This window comes from Venustampulla echinocandica, assembly GCF_003357145.1.
Source record: "Venustampulla echinocandica strain BP 5553 chromosome Unknown scaffold_11, whole genome shotgun sequence".
In the NCBI taxonomy this organism is placed as follows: domain Eukaryota; kingdom Fungi; phylum Ascomycota; class Leotiomycetes; order Helotiales; family Pleuroascaceae; genus Venustampulla; species Venustampulla echinocandica.
The window spans coordinates 183,851-206,305 of NW_022474216.1; the positions used below are offsets into that span (position 1 = coordinate 183,851).

A 22,455-nucleotide genomic window follows, 5' to 3' on the forward strand; every position below is an offset into this window, starting at 1 on the left:
GCTACTAAGAGGTCATCGTCGTTTTAATGGCTCCCCCTGGCTCAGAATATACGATACGAACTTCAATCTACCCAGCCATAGAGCCAAATCAGTTTAAGGGGGTTTTCACGGGTAAAGTTGTTCTTGTAACGGGATCCGGAAGGGGGATTGGGCGAGAAATTGCCCTAGCTTTTGCAAAATGCGGAGCAGCAGTCGCCATCACGGGGAGAACAGCGGACGAAGTTGAGCAGACGAGAAAAGATGCAGAGTCTCTGGGGGCCAAAACAATCGGAGTAGTTGCAGACGGTAGCAAGTCGGACGACTTGAAGCGCTTAGTTAATCAGGTATGGTCGCCTTCCTTCCTTTGAAGGTGCTCAACTAATCTCTAGCCTCGAAGGTGACGGAGAGTCTGGGACCTGTGGACATTCTCGTCTGCAACGCAGGCACAAACTGCTTCATGCCATTTCACATGACCGATGCAACAGACTGGTGGTCTCAGATGGAAATCATGGTCAAATCACCCGTAGAACTGACCCGACTTCTTCTCCCCGCCATGCAAAGCAACAACTCCGGAACAATCATCTACACGTCTTCCCGCGCGGCTCAAGCTGACCTTCCCTGGACAACAGCCTACAACTGCGCCAAAACATCCATTACACGCTTTGCTGGGACTCTCCAAACGGAAATGAACATGCTACAGCCTACAGTGTTGGGCCATGCGGACAACGGCATTTCCGTGTTTTCAATCCATCCAGGAGAAGTCAGTACGAGGATTCACGAGACCGGCTTCCCCGAGAAGACTAAGAGAGAGGCGCCGTATGTGATTGACATGATGGATAAGTTGCACGCTGTCAGCCCGGAGTACGCTGTTGAGCTGCCTGCCTGGACTTGTATTTATCTTGCCGCAGGTAAAGGCAAAGGGCTCGAGGGAAGGATGGTGGATTGTACAAGGGATGTGGAGGAAGTCAAAGCGAACGTGCTGGCGACTACGAGCCCTAGGTTTACAAATTCTTGCTCTCCTCTATAATATGAATATCAGCTCTCCTATTGCAAAACTTCTGATACACCATTTGATGAATCAGATTCTTCTGGGAGTCCGATACCCCAGGGCGTGTACCGACGAACCACCCCGTCCCGAAATAACCCCGGGGCCTCCACAGTCAAACCTGCCGTGTTTTACGTTTAAATTGCCGTATCTTTCATGTAGGTCACCATTGGTTCCAAATTCGAACGCTACAGAAAGACATTTACATCCCAATGGGGCACTTTTCGGGATATCCGGACTGTTTGGTGCATTTACAAGGATGTCCGGAACTTCCGACCACCATCGATGTTTCCACGGTGCCAGCTCCAAGGCCCACGAGAATTATGCCCAGAAATCCCCAGAAATCAAAATGGGACCCGGACGCGGGGTAGCTCACAAAGAAGAGTCTCTGTGGGGTAGTGCAGCTAAAAATCGATGTGCTTGATGGAAATGAAACATCAGGCAGCTGCCGTCCACTATTATGTACATGACTGCTGTGCCGTTATTGGCATGGGACATCTTTAATAACAACCAGACAAGTGTACTCGAATATATTTATTTACTTTTGCGCTCATGCTCTGCGGGTTTCTTCCCTCTAATCTACATTATCCCGCTTGGCTAACAAAGAAACTAGATAACTTAAAATACTGGACCCTCTTTCCCAACATGGCGCGCAGTGTGGAAGAAAAACCCGAAATATATCATTGTGAATCTCTCGAGGAACAAAACAGCCCCAACACTCGAGGTATATCTGCATTGGCAGCCAGTGAAGATGAGCCACAGACGCCGTACCAGCTTGGTTGGCGGACTACAGTTGCGCTGCTTGCCCTCTCAATGGCGAACGTCTGCGCTGCTCTTTCAAATACTGTCCGTCAGACACTTTTCTCGGGTTAGAGACAATCTAATGATTATTTAGACAAATACCACTATCAAGTTCCAGGTCGCCGCACTTGCTAGGTCACCGGCGGACGCGAGCAAGGCATCTTGGATTGCGAATGGGAATTTTTTGATTGTCCTTGCCATGGGCCCAATATTTGTTCGTTTTCCCCTGACTCAGTCCATTTACATCCACTAAGGTCACCAAGGGATCCCTCAGCGATCGTCTCGGCAAAAAATGGTTTGTCGTTGGCGGTCCATTGATGGGGATTATAGGATCCATGGTCTCGGGGTCAGCCAAATCCGTATACCAGATTATTGGTGGCAATATCCTAACTGGATTTGCCAATGCGGGCTGTGTATGCCTCCTTCCGTGCGCTTCACCTTGAGGATAGTTAACTTATTTTCCAAGATTGTTTCGATATCTTGCATCCAAGAAATCATGCCCAACGCGCTCCGCCCATGGGCAATGGGTGTCAGCCAATTTATGGCGAGCGCGTTCGTCGTCCTGGGCACCTTCATCGCCGCCGCTTTTGTGCGAGATAATACCGGCGGTGCAGGTGGTTGGCGCTGGGCCTATTACTTCAATGGCATCATCTACGGGCTCACAGCTGTCTCGATTAGTATTGCGTATTTCCCACCCAAACCACGTCTAGGGCGTCGGAACCAGCTAGGTTCGATTTTCAGAGGCATAGACTACCTTGGGATCCTAATCATGTCGGCATCCTTCACTTCCCTCATTATCGGCCTCACATGGGGTGGTAACACCTACTCTTGGAATTCGAAGCAGGTCACAGCAACACTCTGTTGCGGTTGCATCGGTCTTGTGATCTTCGGTCTGTACGAAGCTTTCGTCGTTAAAGAAGGCATCCTCGACCACCGTCTCTTTCAAACACTCAATTTTCCCATCCTCCTATTTGTATGCACTATCGACGGCATGCTCCTCCTAGGAGTGAACGTTCTTTACTCCCAACAAATCTTCGATCTTTTTTCCCAAGATGCAGTCCGCATCGCTGTCATCCTCTCGCCATACCTCATCACCTCAACGTTTGGTTGTATCCCTGCCGGCTGGATTATGGCATCCACCAAGTCTTATCGCGAGATGCTGGTTATGGCATTACTTTGGTGTAGCTTGTTTACTGGGTTGATGGGAACAGTCAATGCGAATAGGTTGAGCTGGACGTATGCATTCTCAGCGCTGTTTGGGATCGGCACTGCAGTTACGACGACTATTCCAGGTATAGTCCCCATCTTCTGTCAACGTTATGAGTAATAACAAATAGCAAGTCGTCGCACTGGGCCTCTCTGTCCCTTCCTACCTCATAGGGACCGCGGCCACCATCTCAATCTCCTGTCGAGCGCTTGGTGGCAACATTGGCATTACTATCTTCACGGCAATATACTCAAACAAGTATGCCTCATATGTGGGCGCTAAAGCCGCTAGTGCAACTGAGCAAGGTCTTGCGCCCGTCGATGTCAACCAAAGTGCGCGGGCATGGAAATATGTGTGGCTGGCGATTGCCGTGCTAGTGGCTGCAAATGGCGTTGCAGCATGCTTCCTAAAGAGCGTGGCGCCAATGATGAATAGCCACATCGAAAGTGCATTAGAAGGTGGGAAAGTGAGGGAAGCACAGCTGCAGGCTATTGACATAACGGGCGATACGTAGTCAAATCTGGGTTTCTCAAATTTTGGATTGTTTCGTTTGACGAGCCACTCAACAAACTATATAGTGCACCTATTCCGTGGTAGTATATATCTCTTATTTTGAATTGTTCAGGCCGCATGTTCGCGATCCGCAATAGTACCTGCTTTACCACCCCGTCTTCAACCGTTGTAGAATTCTAAACCTTCATCTAGACGCTCTAATGCTCTTCAAATGCTCCGCTTCACTTCTGACTATAAGCAGCTCTACAGGGTGGGAATGCCCGGTTTGGGGATGTTTCTCGTGAAGAGTCGTTCTCTATGCCGTAATCCATTGTAGTTGTTGTAGCTTTCTTCCTCGCGCTTGGTATCTATTATGTTTTTAGATATTGTGTGAAACTCCCCGCGGCCTTTGAGGCTATCGTTTAGGGAAGCTAGGGCGGGCAGAATTATTAAGCAAAAATCATTCAAAGTGGAATAAGTAGAGACAAGAGTGCAACTGTCTGAAAAGGTAGACTAGTATTGTTTATATTCAGTACAAAATAAAGAAATATAATTCGAAGTAGTAACAAAAGAAAAGTAAAAGTAAAAAACATATAATAGTAAGTATTCGCTAGTAGTTACTTACCTAACTATTAATCTACTAATCTGAAGCTATTTTTAATTTAATAGTTCGATTAATGCTATTTAGCTTAATAAATAAATTTCGCTACTTTTACTTTTGATTTTATAATAACGATTATCTCGATATCTAAAATATAAGTTTTATATTTACGTTTTCGTAAAGTATTATTTTAATTAAATTAATAAATCTTTTGAGAAAATAGGAGTATAGGTCATATAACCGGAGATACGTTATTCTAGGCCTATATAAATATAAGGAAGAAGTTCTCTCGGAGTTCCTTCTTTTCTTAGTTCAGTTAATCTAATTACTTTCTACTTCTACACCTACTTCCCGCTACCTGTTACTCCTTCTATCTATAACTAGTTATACTATATCTATAGTCTTTAGTTTTAATAGGTTATAAGCCCAGGTTCTACCTAAGTTCAAGTAGAAAAAGTTGAACTCAAGGACTGTATAAAGGTCCACGAACTACGTCGCGTCAAGAGTTCATCTATCTACGATTCGTACAAGGAATCGAACTACTAGCTATAGGATGATCCACGAGGGACACAGCTATAGGAGCCTGTCTACGATTCGAATAGAGTCGGCTACGATATTTTGGAGGCTGTCGCCTTCTAGAACTAAGACATCGGCTGTCGCCCTGGCAGTCAAGGTCTCCTTGGGGCAAGAGAGATTCTCCTTAGAGACACAGGTCCTAAAATACCGGAAGTAGTCGCTTTTGTAAAAGACGAGCAAAGTTAGAAAGACACCGGACTATCGTCCAGAGCACTGTGAGCTTCTCGAAGACTCTTAGGCAAGTAAAGCCCTATTCTAGCGAGCAAAGCCGAAGAGAGTATAAGATATAGTTCTATATTTATCTCAAACGATCTTTTCGACAATAATTCGAATACTTACTAACTAATAGTACTCTCGACTCTTTTTCAAAATTAGTAGTTATAATTCAACAACTACTAGCTCTTATTATACTAGTATAACAAAGGCACTTTCAATTCTACTTAAACTACCTATTTTTCGATAGTAGTTTAAGTTCTTTACTTTTTCGAAATCTTCCTACTTTCTTTAACCTAATTTCCCTACGAACTCTCTTCTTTCCAAAGATTTTGTCCTATAAACGTAAAGAAGTAAAAGCTTATATAACGATAGAGGAGAGTAAAGGTCTAGAGCCCTGGAAGAGTTTATAGACAGGGAGGCGGGAGCGGAAGAACGTAGCAAGGACAACAAGACTCTAGAGGAGTTTATACAGTAGGAGGAACGATATATTAAGGGAGTATAATACTCTAGAGTAGCAGAGAGCGTGCACAGCTAGAGTACTGGAGAGTACTAAGCTGGGGGAGTGCAGGGGCAACTAGACTACAATATACTAGAGTTGAGGAGAACTAATATACAGGAAGTGATTAGTTCTACTTCAATTTTCAATGCGACTTTTCGACTCCTAGACTTTCCAACCAACCTGCTAGTACCGAATCTACTAACTCTTGAGTTATTGTCAAGCTACTCGTCTATGTTAATAATTTAGCTACTACTACGAAGTCCCGAAACGCGCTTTATACGTTCTTCTAACAACTGTCAGGGAGATTCAATTCCAAAAATCTAGAGGAGATCGGAAAAATCCTCGGAGCAAGAATCACCTATGACAGAAAGAACTAGACGCCCGATATCGACTAATAGAACTACCTCATCAGCACCCTCGACAAGTTCGGGAAGAGTAATAAGAAGTATCACGCCAAGATGATCCCCGCCGCCGATGACGAATCCCTTAGACCTACAGACGTCAGCGACAAACCAATCAATATAACCAAATATCAGTAAGTTATCGGAAGCCTCTTATTCGCTATAGCCTTCACAAGGCCCGATATTACATTCGTTCTTGGAAAGCTGAGCTAGTTTATAAGTAACCCCGTTAAGTATCACGGATATACACTAAAGAACCTAATACAGTGCTTTAAGTCGACAATCAATTAGAGACTACAGTATTATCCAAGGAGAGCTTACAAGTATCTAGCCATCTACTCAGACACAGACTACGCAAGCGACAAGTCCGACCGGAAAAGTATCTCGGGGGGAGTCGCCGTGTTCTATAGTAGCCTAATTTCCTATTCAAGCAAGAAGCAGAAGTCGGTTACTACGTCAAGCTGCGAATCGGAGTATATAGCTCTATCGGAATATACGAAGCAAGGCTAATAAGTAGCTCAAGTCTTTCGGGAAACTATGCCAAATTCATCGGAAAGGACTCCACACTTGTTTAGATACTTAGAGATAACTAAGGCGCGATCGCGGGATTTAGCTGAGAGGGGACAAGTACCCAGTTAAACATATACAGACTACCATCATCCCCGCACTATAAAGAACAGAGCTTAGTTCGGCTAGCACTGGAGGTGCAGAAGTTGGTTCCGGAGTCCAATATAAACTCTAGGCTGGTGGTGGCGAATGATGCAAATGTCCATAATATGTTTGGCTCATCATCTTGGAGCCCATGCCCTGCGATTTAGACGACGTATACGGAGCCAGAATAAACTGTGCACGCCAAAACGCCTAGATGGAGAGGATGATAACGGACTGGCTTGATAGTACCCCCCTTCGACAATGCGGCGGAAATTTTTGACGCCGTAAAACGGGGACGTGAACCCCCAGTGGTGGAAGTCTGAATAGAGCTGTCTATTGAGCCTCTATCTAGAACAGTTTTGACACAAATTATCTCAAGAATGGGCTATAGGGTACATCTTCGTCGTCGTCGCCGTTGCGTGCAAGCGACTGATTGACTGCGAGCCGCCATAATTCGTATAGCCCAAATCTAAAATCTAACTCCCATATTGAACCGCAGGTCTTCAAGGAGAGCCTGAAATATGCCAATAGCGACCCCCCAGATCTTGTTTATTCCCCTACGTAAGCTAGACATCTTCCGCCCAACTTGACTTCTTAACAAACAGCTAATTGCTCTGTTCTTCCAGGTCACTTTCATGTTGTCGAGCCTGTCTGTTCAGAAGAGTTTCGGTAATAGAACCCATTGGATGCGTTCGGACCCTTCCGAGTTGGCTTCCAACGCTCACGTTCGTACAGCTCAAATTGAGCCAATGCTCGTAGACGCTCTAGATTTTGACTCTCAACCACATTTAACTCTCTGCTTCTAGAGCTCTTAATTGCAAGCATGAGCAGCGCATGTAGGGTAAACGTTGCATCATTCCCAGCATTATGCAGATCCCATTTTTCATGTGGGATCATAAGTTCTTCTAAAAGAGCCCAGAGCGCGAACCCCGTCATGAATGTAGTAGAGTTGGAGTTTGTATGGGGGCCAAGGAGGTTCCAGGTTATCCTATACGTGTCCAGTATTGCCACCACAGGCGCAATCTCGTGGACAACAATCCCATGTCTTTTCAGCGTCTTTAGATCCTCTTTGATTGAGTGGCCGACAATAACTATATTTCGCAGAGTGCGACTGTTGGGAGAGCTGCTATCCTCAATGCGCAAGCACTTTTTAATGATTTTATGCAGGTTGCCCTGTTTCGCAAGGTGCGTCTCTGCGAACACGCATTCTTTGAAGTCTGTGGCATCGCAATATATGAAATCTTTCGAGGCGTGACATGTTGAAACCTGTTTGGTCGATATAGAGCTGTTGGGAAGCGATCGCGATGTAGGTTTGAGGTGTCGAGTATCGAAAGTTGCAATCCCAAATTCTCTAATAGGAGGGCTGCCGGGTTTGCCTTTGTCGTATTTTGATACTTCGAGATCGATAGATACGAGAACGACGTCCGAAATGGGGTCAAAGCCTTTCGAATCTCGAAGCTCAAGTAATTGCTCAGCGAACTCTAATCCTCCATTGGGGGCAATACCCCACTCGAGATCTTTCTCGCGTTTCTTCTGTTTGCGAGACGCCATCAAATATCTAGGTAGGTTTCTAATGAGCAAGCGATATTAATGCGACGGGTTTTTACAAATGTGATCTAATCACGGGGCCTAACGGTGTTGGGATGATGAGATTCTAAAGATAAGGGAGTATAAGTACCGTAGGCAGGTACATGTAAGGTAGGTAAGGTATACACACCCATTGGTATAGGGAGTGCAGGACGGATACAACAAGGTGGATTGATTAATTAGGTAGGTCACTATAGTGTCATTATTCATGCATGGGTCCTAGCCTTACGAAGATCTCGTATAAAGGCCACGTTAGTGCCAAGCCGGACACCACAACGGCTAGCCCTATGCCGATATACCTACCTACCTTATTACTTCGTAGGGTTCTCAGCGATTGTGGGCTACCGTACTGTACAGTAGGTCAACCTCAGATAACCAGCTGATAAGGAACCTGCGGTACTTTGCAAGTAACAAATTCTGCAATTGGTTTTAAACTTCTCTACTCTAGTAATTTTCGGTTACGACATACATCTGCCTTGTTGCACCCCACCTCCCATTCCGCGAAATCCCTGGGATATAGTCGTTGGTGTGGAGGTGTTGGTGCAAGTGTAATCGCTGCAATGGGCGTCAGGGACTCAGGGAAGGTGGTAAAGCCTAGTAACTGTTATATGACCCTGGGTATTTTCTCTTGAAAGGAGTTCGGTTTGTGAGAATCTGAGTTGCAAAATTTGCTTTGGCTATTTCTCCTTAGTTTAAGTTAAAACCAAACTACCTAGGTAACTTGTAACCTAGAGCGAAGCCATTGGGGAAGTTGATGGAGAAGATTAATTACGAAGTAATAAGCAAATAATAGTAGCCGAGGCAACCCCTATTCGAGGTTGACTATGCCCCGGGATCCTGACAAAGCTGAACCAGCTGCCGATTTTCGCGTAAGCTTAAAGATGGAGGACGACACTTACATCTCTCACATCCTATGTAGAAAACGTCACCGCTAACCAAGGCTTCACTACCCATTGGAATGCGAACGGCGTATACACTCTTCATGTCAACTATACTGCCTTCTGGGTCGCCCTCCAGTCTCTTGGTCAAGTCATTGGCATGGTCCTCTACAATCCTAATTCCTATATCCGACAGGATTGGCCGAAGGATGACTGTGTACCTGTTTCGGGCTATCTTGCAGGTGCGAGTACTATGCAATAAACTTCTAATGACTATTAACCTACGTCCCTTTCATAATTCCCAGACAAATTGCATTTTTATACCTCAGCCATATATACCATGACGCTGGCTTCTATGGTTCCCAGTCAAGCTATAACCTCACTCATTGGCCGGTTTCCAAACGATCAATTTGATTCTTAATTTGAACCAATCTAAGTAAATCTAGCCAGACACAAAGGAAACCACCTAACCAATTAATAACATGTGTTCTACGTTCTAGCTAGATAACGCTATTGTCACTACATGTATTATTATAGTAATGATGCATGTACATCATTCATTCGGCATTCAGGCAAGTCATACGAATTTATGGTGCTGATAAGTTATAGGGACGGGCTAACATTAGTTGTTTTTAATAGGGAGTAATAAATGTGTCAAGTCTATAGGCAGCAGATATATGCCTATAGATCCGGATCCGCCAATGCCATTGTATATTATTAATGTACGTTAGCCTATGTGTTGAGGTTACGGGACGAAGAATGGAGGGATTAAGGTGATTGATTGGTTTCTAATCTTGTAATGAGTGAAACACCTATATATATATAGGCCACTATAGAATAAATCAGATAGATGGAATCAATAGAATTACCCGATATCCGTATCCTCGAAGTAGTGTATGACCCAATTATTTATCTAACGCCAGTACTAATTACTAGCAAAGCAGGTGTTTAGACTAGTTGAAACTTTTATATCATACATTTTGATTATTACGCTAGATCATAATAATTGGGAGGTTTAGCAGGAGGCCTAAACCTCAACCCTAAACACTATGCCACTTTTTCCTACCAGTTGTCCACGTCCGTCCAAGTTCGATATTGGATCATAGGGGTTGTTTTAATCCAGTCTGAGTGTCCATCGCGGTTGTCACTACTATGACAACGATGTTGCTAAGTATCCTCTAGCATGTATGTTCAAAATAGGCAATCGTGCAAGCGGCTCCTAATTCGGTTTTTGGCCAGTAGTCGGCCCCTTTATATAGCCAACCATTCACAACCAAATATTGGAACCAGTAACAGTAAGTTCGTAAGCATACGTCAAGTCTTGACCAGGTTTAATCGTGTAAAATATATTCATAAGCACTTGTTGCCGTGCTCTCTTCTTTCATCAATTGTATACAATTTATCATCCCTGTCGACTCAAATTGATTCATCATTACACAATGGCCACATGCATGTCCAATTCTACAACCTTGAATGACTTAGAATCGCAACAAGCGACCATCAGCGAGAAAACTCGGTGCACGTCTACACATACCAAATCAAATGTACCTACAGCTACAGCCAGGAATGAGAGAGTGGATCTTTACAAGGGTGCTGTGTCCTACACAGCTCTTTGTGCAAGGTATATCCAGATACTCTTCCAATCTCTCGACATTATCGCTGAAACATTCCACCAAGCACCAAATCAACTTGCCAAAATGAGCTATGGGTAGCAGGATACAGTCTAACGGTGGGGATATGATATCCCGGATATCAATCCTGATGGAAGGCGAGCTGGGCAATATATACGGCTCCAGAAACACCTTCATCCTTGATTAAATATAGCTTGGACTATGGTCCATGCATGGTTAGTGGATGGGGTGCTCTCATAAAATCCGCCATCTTCTTCGATGTAGTTCGCGCAATTTAAGACATCGGTACAGCATATGCACTACCAATGAATTGGCGATTACCTGTCGCACTTATTGGTCAGGCCACAGAGGCGACGTGGTCTTTTTACCCTTTGCTATGGGCTATAGCAGCTCTATGTTGTTATGAACGACTTACTATCATTAACCCAGTATATCTAATAGTCTTTAGGGGCAATGCGGACTTACGAGTCGACTGATCACCGTCACTAATTGCGTAATCCTACATGATACTGCTAGGAAGAACGTAAAACCTCTCCCGCATTTGACTGGCTAGGTTCCGACTTCTATGCACGGCGTCTCCGAACTTCTATTGCTCATTTAGAGCCATTCTTAGTTTTATCTTCTCATTTCATGTAGTACAACAGAAGAGTGCTTAGGCTGTGGGTATATCTCCCTTTGATACAAATGTTGCAGTCATTCAGACGGCTACAGAACTAGGGTATAGCAGTTTTGGAATTTAGTTCTACTACCTATTCCAACTCATTCAGAGCTTTCAACACACCTCGCCACTTGGATCTGCAGCATAGTTTATTCCAGGAACTATCCTGGTAGCCATAGCTACTCCTTGATTAATGGCAAATAGCCCGAGTAGTTGTCTCATAGTCATCGTGAATTTTACCATATTGTTGGCTGTACACCACAGAGCATAGCGGCCGTGGCATGAAAGTTACTGCCAACTTACTGGACCAATTCGTTTTGGTCGTTTGTCATCATGGCCTAGTGGTGGGTGGATTCCATGGCTGGAGTTTCTTGTAGTACTAACTTGATTGTGAAATTCTACCTAGTAAAATTTATATATAACTTGTTAAAACCTTGATGTTAACATAATTATTCAATTGCTTCAAATTATTCATAAATATAGTCTCAGATAGAAGTAATAATTTAGGTTAACTATCTCAAATAACTAATATAAGCTAATCTAATTTAATAGGATTAGAGTAAAAGTTATAGACAAAATGTTGAGTAGTGTATAAGCAAGCGGAGTTGCTCTACCTGTCTCACTTAATTTATCGCTCTTATTAAAAACCTACTAGAAAACGCAAAGTGCTATAAGCCTATAGAGGTGCCTTGCGGGGTTGATGATAAATATAGATTGGGGATACCGTATTGATTACCGTATAATCCCCAACCCCCCTTCGCTACTACAAGAGTAGCACGACCCCTATTATAATACAACGGCCCAATGTAATTAATAAACGTGCCTGCAAGGTTAGTAACGCAGGAAAATATATGGTCTACATTCATATTTTTATAAAGTTAATGGAGAGGCACGATGCTCTGATATCGCCGTATCGGCATGTTGGGCTTCGTAGAACTAGCCCCTTAATTACTACTACTCGGGAGCAAATATTGGCAAACTGTCGCATACGAGCCTACCTGCCTTGGCGACGTCTAATAGCAGAGAAAATTGGAATCAAGGTAGATAGAGTTACTAAGAATACCTCCAATTACTTTCCAGTTAATACAATAGCGTCAATAATGGGAGTCATAGGACGAGAAATAGAGGTACACGCGTGTTGACTGCTACCTTTGGGCTTCTCCTCGAATAGAGAGTGGCGGAATTCCAATCTGGTAATAGAGCGGCTCTAGTAGACATGCCATTCTGCAGCGCAACGTGGCTTAGATATATTAGTGCTACCAATGTCACACCCTAAATGTGATCATCTGCACATCCATATCGTACCTTGACTACCCCGCAGGACCATGATCTTAGCAGGGTTGTAACGAAAAGAATTCCAACAGCCAGGTGCTAACTCTATGCAGTGACGTCAACTTTTTAAAGAGGCGGGAGTTGGGGTTTTGAGATAGAGATAGGTGGCGCCTCTTCCATCCTTGGAATAACTGGGTCCGAGGGAGGTGAGTAGAGCCAGGGGGATGACGAGGGATCTGCTTGGTATTTGTCAGTGCCAGTTCTGGCTGTTCGCATAAAACAAACCGATAGGCCCGATACTACCTACTTGGTAGGGTTAATGTTTCTAGAATTCAGTTTAAGGCCTATAAATAGTTTATAGGCTAATCAAGAGAAGCCATAGTAGACATGACTGAGCAACTTTTCACCTTCGTTATACTGTTCGAGAAGTATACTAAGTTGCGTGCCACGTTAGATGTCGTGCTAAAGTGGGTTAATCTATACATTGGCCCTTTGTACCATCCGTTAGTTCTTAAAGGCAGAATTCACGATATCTTAGGGTCGTTTTGGTGCTGGCCAGACCCCCGGATGTCGGCCGGCTATTTATTCTCACATTAATATACTCCAAATTAGAGACGGCTGAATGGGTTATTTATCACGTACTATACAACCGGCCTTCCGCTTCCCGAAAAGATCGTTCCGCGACGGAGGGTTGTCCTATTTCTAATAGATCACGACGACAAAACGTGGCTGGTTCGTCCGCAATCAATGATTCTACTGCTTGCTCGTCGCCCACGTACCCTCCTTTCGACCTGATATGGACTGGATAATGAGCCCCTTAGGGTATATTTAGTTAGTAGGGGTCTACACATGACCTGCACATTGCCACTTGGCAGGTCCAGCTGCACTAATAAGTGGTTATCTTGCCGCTCCAACCTGAGTCCTGACAAGTGCCACCAATTCTTTCCCCAACTACAAACTGTGATATCGGCCCTTCTGCTTTGCTGATCTATTATTTTTTCCCACACATATTTCCTCGGTGCCCAATCTCAAGATGCGTTCCAGCTTTGGGCTTATATGCGCCGCCGCTCTGATGGGCATTGGTGCGTGGATGCTCAACTCTCTTTAAAATGAATGCTTTGTTAACCCAACTTCTAGCACCCGGGTGCCAGGCCGCCGACACTGCCTCGTATAAAGATGCCGAGACTGGCTTTACTTTCTCTCAGTATAATGCTCAGTATACAATCGGCCGCTCAATCACCTATCGCATTGCGGTGCCGAGTCCTGTCCCGGCAAACTCAGCCTATGATGTCGTCCTCCAGGTCGTTGCTCCTAATGAAGTCGCCTGGGCTGGCCTGGCCTGGGGCGGCAGCATGATCGCCAACCCCCTAACTGTTGCTTGGTCAAATTCTCCCAACGTCGTCGTCTCCTCCCGCTACGCCACGTAAGATCCCCCTTTAAATTCAATTCAAACCTTCTCAGAGATTGACAACTTGCCCAGCCAGCATGCGGCGCCCTCAGCTTATGCCGATGCCTCGTACGAACTGTTCAAGCCCGGAACGCACGTGAACAGCACTCATTGGCAATATACGGTCAAATGCACCGGTTGCACGTCTTATAATACTGCCACCGGCTCCCGCCGCATCCTCAACCCTTCAGGTGCAAATCGCCTCGCATTCGCATATTCAGGCACCCGGCCCGCCAACCCATCATCGAATGTCTCCAGCATCTCTGTTCATGATGTATACAACTATTGGTCCCACGACTTTTCTATAGCCGGAAATCCTGATTTCTCCTCCCTCATGGTCAGGAACTTAGGGCACGCCTAACCTGGGTTTTTTGGACCGCTGTGAGGGCTGGGGAGCACCATCCGACGAGGAACTAGCTGGGAGGTCCGAGGTTTCGAGAGCGTATTTCTTCTACTCGGTTCTTTATAGGGAGTTAATGCTCCTAAGAGGCTATCTCATTTTTAAGGATGCCCTAGATTCTCAGGCTCGCTGGCTATTTCGTCCTAGGAAGGTGCACGTTATAAGAAAAACACTCATATAATGCTAAACCCCGAGGATGGTTTCGACGAGGGGGTAGGGCAGTGTATATAACTCTCCAGTTAAGGGGATTCCAGTCCCTAATATATTACGATAGATAGCATTCAACCTTCAGGCGTAGAAATTCAAATTGCTTGTAGATACTCATATCTATTGCAACGTTCTAGTATTCGCTTTGACGTAGGATTATCATAGCAACACCTAATTACAAATTCCTTATTCGAATAAAATATATCCCGCGTACGTAGTATTATATTAACTACCGCAGAGGTCGGTTTTAGGTTTACGATACTAGGAGTGCTATCATATTGAATTCTGACGAGGAAGTGGAATAAGATATTATACGTAGCACGCTGTTTATTATTTAGTCGATATACCTTGAATAGTTGTGTATGGTGGTTTTCCAATGTCCTGGCTTACACCAATGGAGAAATCGGATATGTGGAATGTTGATATTTGGTACAATATCCAGTTTCAGAAGGGAGTAATAGGCGGGAAAGAACGGTTTCTCTCCGGTATGCATTTTGCCCCAGTATTAGCACTGTTGACGCTGCTACAATGATTCCCGTTGTTGGGATTATAGGGGCGATAGAGCTGTTAAGGCACGATATGGAAGCATAGATGGGTTTGCTTATAGTGTAAATATCTACAGTACCATTATATTAAGCCACATTGCACGATAGAATGGCTTAGTTACCGGAAGCACTGTATCACTTGGTCATAATCCTACCACTAGTGGATTCGCGATGTCCCTAAACAGCATATCTTTACTCGAGTCTCGAGCACAAAATCTAGACACATGAGCAATAATTACTGGAATTTAAGAGATAAACTAGCTAGCTACATGAATTTGTATAAAATGTTCCAATGAGTCCGAAAATACAAGGTTCAACCAACGAGATGCCAAAGCATAACGAATGTCAAGAAAGCCGACCGAAGAATCCGCCAGCAAGCTCTACTGAGTGGCAGCTGTGAGAATCGTCTGTGTGGCTGGCAATTTCCATTACTTCCAAAGTCCCTTAACGGATCGCTTTCATGGATGAAGGAAGTATTGAATTGGAGGTGATCAGAGGAATTAGGCTTTGATGGCCATCTCGCCCAAGGGCAGAGCTTTCAGCCCTAAAATTATACTTGGTCAGAAATTTTTCATGATCACATGTTGAGTGGCATCATTTCACTTACAGCCGTCAACCTCCTCTGGTGCTTGTTGTGCCTTCGTGCATGCATTGTACTTATCGGCTGACTGGGCATGGAGCCCTGCCGCTGGACAGTCCTTGTTGAGATTGCAATTTTTATCCATAGCCTGCTGGAGAGTGTCACCCTTCCAGCCGAAGACATAGTCGCCATGCGCTGCGGGACCACTGATGAAATAGTAAGCGATGGGAATGGAATGCCTTTGCAATGGACATCTACTTACCCGAGGTTCATGCTATAAACGAATGGGTTGGAGCCATCTGCAGGCCAGATATTCTTGTCCATGAACGTTGAGGTATTCCACATAAGCTCGTACATGATTTGAGGGAGCTTCACAGGGTGAGTAGATGGGCAGGCGCCGCCTCCAGTCGCTCCAGATCCTTGTCCATAAGCAACATGGGTTTGGTGGTTAGGACTGTCGAGGTTCTTGCCATCCCAGCAACTGAAAATTGGTGTAAGTCATTTATACAAGGAAAGGAGAAGGTGTGTACAACATACGCTGGGAAGATAATGGTCTGACGGATCATCTTACACGATGTGGACATGGGGATGTCCACAGTGTCACTGCCGGAGCAAGGCGCACCACCAGTAAACTGGTTATCGTCCGTTGACTGCCAGCATCGATGGCAGATATTGCCCTTAGAAACTTTGCTGGCATCAGTATTTACGGCGTTTCCAGCAAGCATACGGAATCCCTACAACTAGTTAAAATAAGCTTATTAAATGTTCGGTAGAGATGACTTGCCGGCTTGAATGCTGTGACCTTCCCGCTAGGAATATAATAAACATCGAGACCACCCTTGTTTATAAGAGACCCCTGGGGTCCTCCGTTGCCAACTTGGGGAACACGCTTGTAGGTCCCGTTCCGAGCCTTGAAGAACATAACAGCAGTCCAATAATTAGACAAGTCCTCCACAAAGCTACACGATGTGCAGGAGGACATCGCAGGTGGGTCGTGTGTGGCCGGGTCCATAGAAATGTTAAAGGAGTTCCCTCCAACGATCTGATGAAGATGTGGGGTGTATTTCATTCCCGGGTTGACTAGAGGATCGGTACGCTCGACAACTAGTTGTGAACAGGCGAAACGAAGCATGTTTTGGGCGGCGGCATTCTGCGTAAGCAGTGCAACAGCACCGAGGAGGGCCAACTGCATATTGACGAGCGATCTTGGTGCTAACTTCGACCTTGGGGGTATAATCGATAACTGAGACAGCAGAGGAAGGAGGCTCAAGGAATCTAGGAAGACTTATGTCGGAGGATATTTATACATGTTGCAAAGACCCGGCGGCCAACCGCACGACCAACTGCCGAAGCAGCAAAACTTGCTTCTTAATATCTTGTCATTTGGCTTTAATATAAAGGGATATTCCGGGTATTTGCTAGAACCATCCTTTCTCAGGATTGATCGGCCACATGACTGGTCCATATGGCGCGGTTTAGGGAGACTTTGGTGCAAAACGACGTTACCAAGTCGTTCTAGTCGCCAACCCTCGTTTTGCACGATACGATAGGCCCGGGGTCACGTGGCGAGGGGTGATTAGCCGAGCCCCTTACCCCGGGGTCGTTTCGCGGCTTCACCTGTATCGAATGGTACAGTTTCCTCACATTGAACCACCGTAGCCTAATTACGAAGGGTGTGAGGCCTACTAGCCAAGTCGGCGCAATGAGTTGCTTTTGACCAGAAAAGGGACCATTCAAAATTGGGTACGCGTTTGCCGTATCACGTGCCGTCACCAGACGAATTTCAGGCCAAAGCAGCCAAACTCATCCCTCTGTGCTAGTAAGCTAGTGCTATACTATTTTTGTTTGTTACCTCTAAGTTAGAAAGATTTGTTTTCACGGTTACAGCTCTAACTTGTACTACCTAGACTTCCTTTGCTCTATAAACTTAATAGAGGCATATGGCCACGATTATCGGCCTTTCTGTTATCTTGTACTACAGCAGAAAAGAGCGTACGAAATAGAGCGTCAGACCTTAATACGCATTGTTCCTTTCTATGGTTTGGACTGCATATTAGGGCTGTTAAGTGATGCCAAGGTATTTCCTAATTGCCCTTATTTCCGGGCAGATGAAGGAGTGGGAAGGCAGGGATACAATGGACCAGCTGGAGTCTAGAACCTCGACCTTAGCCTACGAAGCCGAGGCGGAAAGTACAAGCTTAATCATAATGTGGTTAAGAATAACCTCACAATTGCCTAGTTTGGCCACTTCTGGAGGGGTTCGAATTATATATTTTCTTAGCCTTGAGGGCTGGGCCGACTTTTAGCGGCATATAATCTAGCCCCTTTTACGCTGTTGCAATCACGCACTCTTTCTATTACTTTTTTAGTTCCAAACCCTAAAAGATTGGCATAATAAAAGAGGAATAGATGATGTATGTTAAGTTAGGCGAGCAACATAATATAATATACAATACCGTCAACACCTACTGTATCCTACATTTTCTTACTATGCACTTCCTCCTATTGCCACCATTGGGAACTTTCCCGCATTCCCCTTTTCACTTACCGCTGGAAGAAAGTTACCTGTTGATACAGAATCGTAGTAATGGCCATATCGTAAGAAGTCCCCAACAAGGGCCTCGCGTTAGTCCCCTCTGAGCCCTCCCACTGCTGAAACTCTTACACAAAACTCAGAGCGTCATCACTCCTAGCTATAGTTCCATTACAACTATACTCCCTCGTTCCAAAGCCTATAAAAAGGAACTTGGGCTCTTCCACCAGAGAGTGCCGCCTACCTCACATGGAAAACCCTTGGGGCTTCAAACCAAACCAATTTAATCACAAACCTTGTAGGTATGCGCAGATGTGCAGAGCACCGACGTTTCATCGCACGCCCTAGGCATTTATAGAGGGCGGGGGTTGTTCGGGTCTATGGAAGGAGATTGTTCGGGTAGTTGGGCACGGGTTGCCCGTCGTCAGACCCGAATATGATGTAGCTCTCGTTTTTACACAGGTGATCGGAATAGCAGTCGCCATTGGAGTGGTAGTAGAAGCAGTGGGCAGTGAGGTTGACCCAAGGGCCGGTGGCTGGGTGTGTCTGCTTGGGAAAGAATACTACAAGCTCATGCTTGCTCCCAGACTCTAGCTTCTCTGCTTCAGCTTCACCAGTCCCGCTCCGTGTTGATATCTCAAGGGCATCATGCTTTGTATTTTCTTCCTCCACCAGATTAGGTTGTAACGAACCACCACACCATTCGTGCCTCGGCCGCCTTACCCTTCCAAAAAGCCCAGCTCGCTGTCCACCAACGGCTGTCTCCCACGGCAAATCGGTGAAGTTAAAACCCTTCCGACTAGATGATGGCTTCGCACAATATACCGAGGGAGGATTTGCCGTCAGTCCTGTCTGGCACGTTGCTGGCCCAAAACCTGAAAGGAAAATACCTGCTTGGTCAAAATATGGAGCCCATTGCTGCTCGTTTGATTTCGGCTGTTCATAGACTTGCGGGACGAACGTGAGCTCAATTTGATATCAGTGCTTAATCAGGGTCCATTGGAAGCCACTCAAGGAAGGAAATTTTCGATGGATGCAAACACATTCTGCATCGCTAGGCATGTGCCTTTTGGCTGTACTCTTTAACAGATACGCATCGCTTTCCCTTGCGAGGCGGAATAGACCTACTCGCGCTGGAAAACCCTGGGCCTGGTAAAATAACACTAGCACACATCAATGGAGAAAGTTAGATGATGAAAGAGAAGTAAAAGCCTATGGTAGACTAGGACATTCGTCGAATTTCCTGCAGAGACCCGCATCCTGCAGCTGTCACCCCAGCTTGTCGATAGAAGCCAGCAAGCTTTGCTACCTCCGTTTCCATAGTTGAGGGATACACCTGCTGACGGCGCGGCTATTCATCATATTAGTTGCTACGGAGTAGAGAGTTTTCGGATATAACTACCAATAAGGCATAGCACCCTATCCGCCTCTTAGAGCTTTCGCCGTTGCAGGGTTGGCAACAAAGCCTTTGGATCCGAACTTCTTATCGGAAAGCTTTAATCTAAACTTCCACGTTTGGCTAGCACTTAGGGCATTCTTATAACAGCGTTAGTAGAGAGAAAAGCAAATAGACAATCCGCACTCAATAGATCCGGGCTTACTTTAAACGTAGTTGACGTGAATGCCTGACGATGACGATGTCTTTAATAGGGCCATACATAGTATAACTAGATATAAACTTCTAACAGATTTGTTTACATTTTACTATTTATGAGAACATCTAATGCAGGAGTCCGAGGCCTATAGATAAAGATAAGCGAACGTTGCAAATCGCCTTATTCTGGGATTAATCTCAAGTTGGATTCGGATCACGGCCAGAGAGAAGTAAAGACTCTACTATAGGGAATCAGCCGATTATTTATGCTCGCTGATTCAAAGTCTACTTTTCAACATAAACTTTGTATATCAAACTCCATCACTACTTCGGTAGAGATAATCCTGCAAAGAAGTCTCCAATAGCCTTATAGTTCTCCATCCCTGTAACCATTGAAATGTCTATTTCTATTAGCACCCAATCTTCCAACGCATTGACATAATCACAAAAGAAGAAAGAGACGAAGCGGAGACTGACATTGATCTGGCCTCACGATCGCCACTGCGCCGTTGCTTGGTGCAATACCATAAAACTCATATGCCCTTCCATGTCCTGAATTATAGCTCTCATCATCAAAATATACTTTATGCAAATCTATCATAGAAGCATCGTCAACTCCGTTCATGTTCTTGTTCGAGAAGAAGTTGCTAACCTCGCATTTTCCACTTCCCAGTCACAGGCCAGAAGCAACCTGGGATGTGTTCCTGCTCGATCCTGAGACGCTGCCCAGAGAGGACCACAATCGGCTCAATAAAGGAGTCAATATCTGTGACGGAGGGCGTGTGAGACTTGACGGGACCAGCTTGGGAGTACAGATAGGCTCCTAACTCTTCAAGTCTGGCGGCAATGGTAGGCTCACTAATATCGCCTGCGAAGATAACAACTCGCCAGCGTCCATCAGCCGGCAAAGCTTTCACCAGCTGCATCGCGTTTGCGTCGCAGAACCTTACCACCTGGGCGCTCGGAAAGCGCATCCCGACTACGAGGTTAGTCGCCAAAGTCTGCGTGCTACCCTTCGCATTCGTGATCTGTGAGTTCCCGTATCTCGCTGTCAAGCCCGCTGTATACCGTCCTGCCTTGATGAAATACTCCTTAAACGCCTCCGTCGATCCATCCTCCTTCGCCGCCGCCTCCGAGCTAAAGACCTTCATGAATTCACGGTCAAAATCAATGAGATCAGCGGCCACTTTTTGACGCTCTAAAACATACGTCTTGAGAAGATCTGGCGACGATCGGCCTTGTAGGACGTGTGCTAGCTTCCAGCCAATATTGTATCCATCTTGTAGACTCGTGTTCATGCCCTGTCCTGCTTTTGGTGAGTGTGTGTGACAGGCATCGCCAGTGAGGAAGACACGGTTGTCCTTGGAGAAGAAATCGGCCTGGCGTTGTCCGATGGCGTAGGCGGACCACCAGAAAGTCTCTGCGATTTCAAGTTGATAGGGATAGAAAATTCGTGATGCCACTGAGTGCAGCTCGGGAAGCTGGACATCCTTGGCCACAGCCCCCTGCGGCAACTCAATGTAAAAGCGTACCATGGAGCCGCCTTCACGAGGGATTATCAAGAGGTTTCCTGATCGAGATTGGAGAGTTGCTTTTTTGCGGATGTCTGGGAAGTTCGTCCGTGGAAAGATGTCCATTACGCCCCAGACAGCATCGCTGCTATCACCAATCATCTTGAAACCAAGAGATCTACGCACAGCGCTGTGTGCCCCATCACAGGCCTGCCCAGATGAGAAAGAATACTGTGCTAGGGCCAGACACTACTTACCAGTGCATATTTAGCCATGAAGGTTTCCTCAACTCCGTCCTTCAGAGCGACCACGGTCACAGGATACGCAGCTGGATCGGCAGCCAACCTGCTGTCAACCTGGACTCCCTTAACATCGTAACCATAATCCACGGTCTGTCCATTAAAACCCTTCATCGCATCTAGTAGCAACCCATTGACCCGTGCCTGGTTCAAGATCACATGTGGCTGATGTGACAGTCCTGGCGCTGTATCTGCTGTCCTGCCGGTCCGGACCAGATTTCCATTGGCATCAGCCCCCCAGAAACCAACTTCTAAAACATGGTAGGCCTCGCGAAGCATTTCTTCGGCGATGCCGAAGCTCTCGAAGACCTCAACGGTGCGACATTGCACGCCGTCAGCTTTCCCAATCTCCAATGGGCCAGGCCGTGATTCGAGGATCTTGCACCGAAGCCCATATCGGGCGAGCCATGTTGCTGCGCAGATCCCAGCGGAGCCGCTCCCACAGATCAGGACGTCCACATGCCGGGCCATGTTTCCTGTGGTGTGAGGAAATTGGTCAACAGATCCAGTAAGCCTGCAGAGTACGGATTGTTTTAACTCTTAACTCTTAAGAGCAGATCCTTCAATATAGTCCCCAAAGATACTCGAGTACTACCTATAAGGTACGTATGGCGTATGGCGCATTACTCGAAGTAGATCTTCAACTATTGCCGAATGCTTCTTCCGTCCCCGCACTTTCTTTCTTTCAACCCCACAACTTCGGCATGTCGGCCGGTGGCGCGGATTTATACCCCTTTAATACCCCTTTTCTTTCCAATGAATTAGAAAATGTAGCCGGACTTCCGAGAAGATCATTTTCAAGTCGATGGCGATGGCGTTCGCTATGTGGAATTGGGCATCGTGAA

The 22,455-nt window shown here is 45.7% G+C and overlaps 6 protein-coding genes across 6 annotated transcripts; 3 read left to right on the forward strand and 3 right to left on the reverse strand.

Moving 5' to 3' along the window:
- Positions 1–26: 26 nt before the first annotated feature.
- Positions 27–1,006, forward strand: BP5553_09588 (NAD(P)-binding protein; the record flags this gene model as incomplete). Its single annotated transcript, XM_032018211.1, has 2 exons — positions 27–323; positions 377–1,006. 2 exons carry the CDS (start codon positions 27–29, stop codon positions 1,004–1,006), a joined length of 927 nt encoding a protein of 308 aa, XP_031865510.1.
- A 663-nt stretch (positions 1,007–1,669) lies between these two features.
- Positions 1,670–3,546, forward strand: BP5553_09589 (MFS general substrate transporter; the record flags this gene model as incomplete). Its single annotated transcript, XM_032018212.1, has 5 exons — positions 1,670–1,870; positions 1,920–2,039; positions 2,089–2,238; positions 2,292–3,117; positions 3,167–3,546. 5 exons carry the CDS (start codon positions 1,670–1,672, stop codon positions 3,544–3,546), a joined length of 1,677 nt encoding a protein of 558 aa, XP_031865511.1.
- A 3,555-nt stretch (positions 3,547–7,101) lies between these two features.
- Positions 7,102–8,019, reverse strand: BP5553_09590 (uncharacterized protein; the record flags this gene model as incomplete). The annotated part of the gene is made up of 1 exon (XM_032018213.1): positions 7,102–8,019. The coding sequence occupies one exon, from the start codon at positions 8,017–8,019 to the stop codon at positions 7,102–7,104; it is 918 nt and encodes a 305-aa protein (XP_031865512.1).
- A 5,508-nt stretch (positions 8,020–13,527) lies between these two features.
- On the forward strand, positions 13,528–14,302 carry BP5553_09591 (CBD9-like protein; the record flags this gene model as incomplete). Its single annotated transcript, XM_032018214.1, has 3 exons — positions 13,528–13,576; positions 13,632–13,917; positions 13,975–14,302. The coding sequence occupies 3 exons, from the start codon at positions 13,528–13,530 to the stop codon at positions 14,300–14,302; spliced, it is 663 nt and encodes a 220-aa protein (XP_031865513.1).
- Positions 14,303–15,593: 1,291 nt separating this feature from the next.
- Positions 15,594–16,865, reverse strand: BP5553_09592 (Uncharacterized protein; the record flags this gene model as incomplete). The annotated part of the gene is made up of 5 exons (XM_032018215.1): positions 15,594–15,637; positions 15,701–15,879; positions 15,936–16,154; positions 16,211–16,407; positions 16,476–16,865. The coding sequence occupies 5 exons, from the start codon at positions 16,863–16,865 to the stop codon at positions 15,594–15,596; spliced, it is 1,029 nt and encodes a 342-aa protein (XP_031865514.1).
- A 3,259-nt stretch (positions 16,866–20,124) lies between these two features.
- On the reverse strand, positions 20,125–22,081 carry BP5553_09593 (Uncharacterized protein; the record flags this gene model as incomplete). Its single annotated transcript, XM_032018216.1, has 4 exons — positions 20,125–20,201; positions 20,278–20,394; positions 20,453–21,521; positions 21,569–22,081. 4 exons carry the CDS (start codon positions 22,079–22,081, stop codon positions 20,125–20,127), a joined length of 1,776 nt encoding a protein of 591 aa, XP_031865515.1.
- Positions 22,082–22,455: the final 374 nt, after the last annotated feature.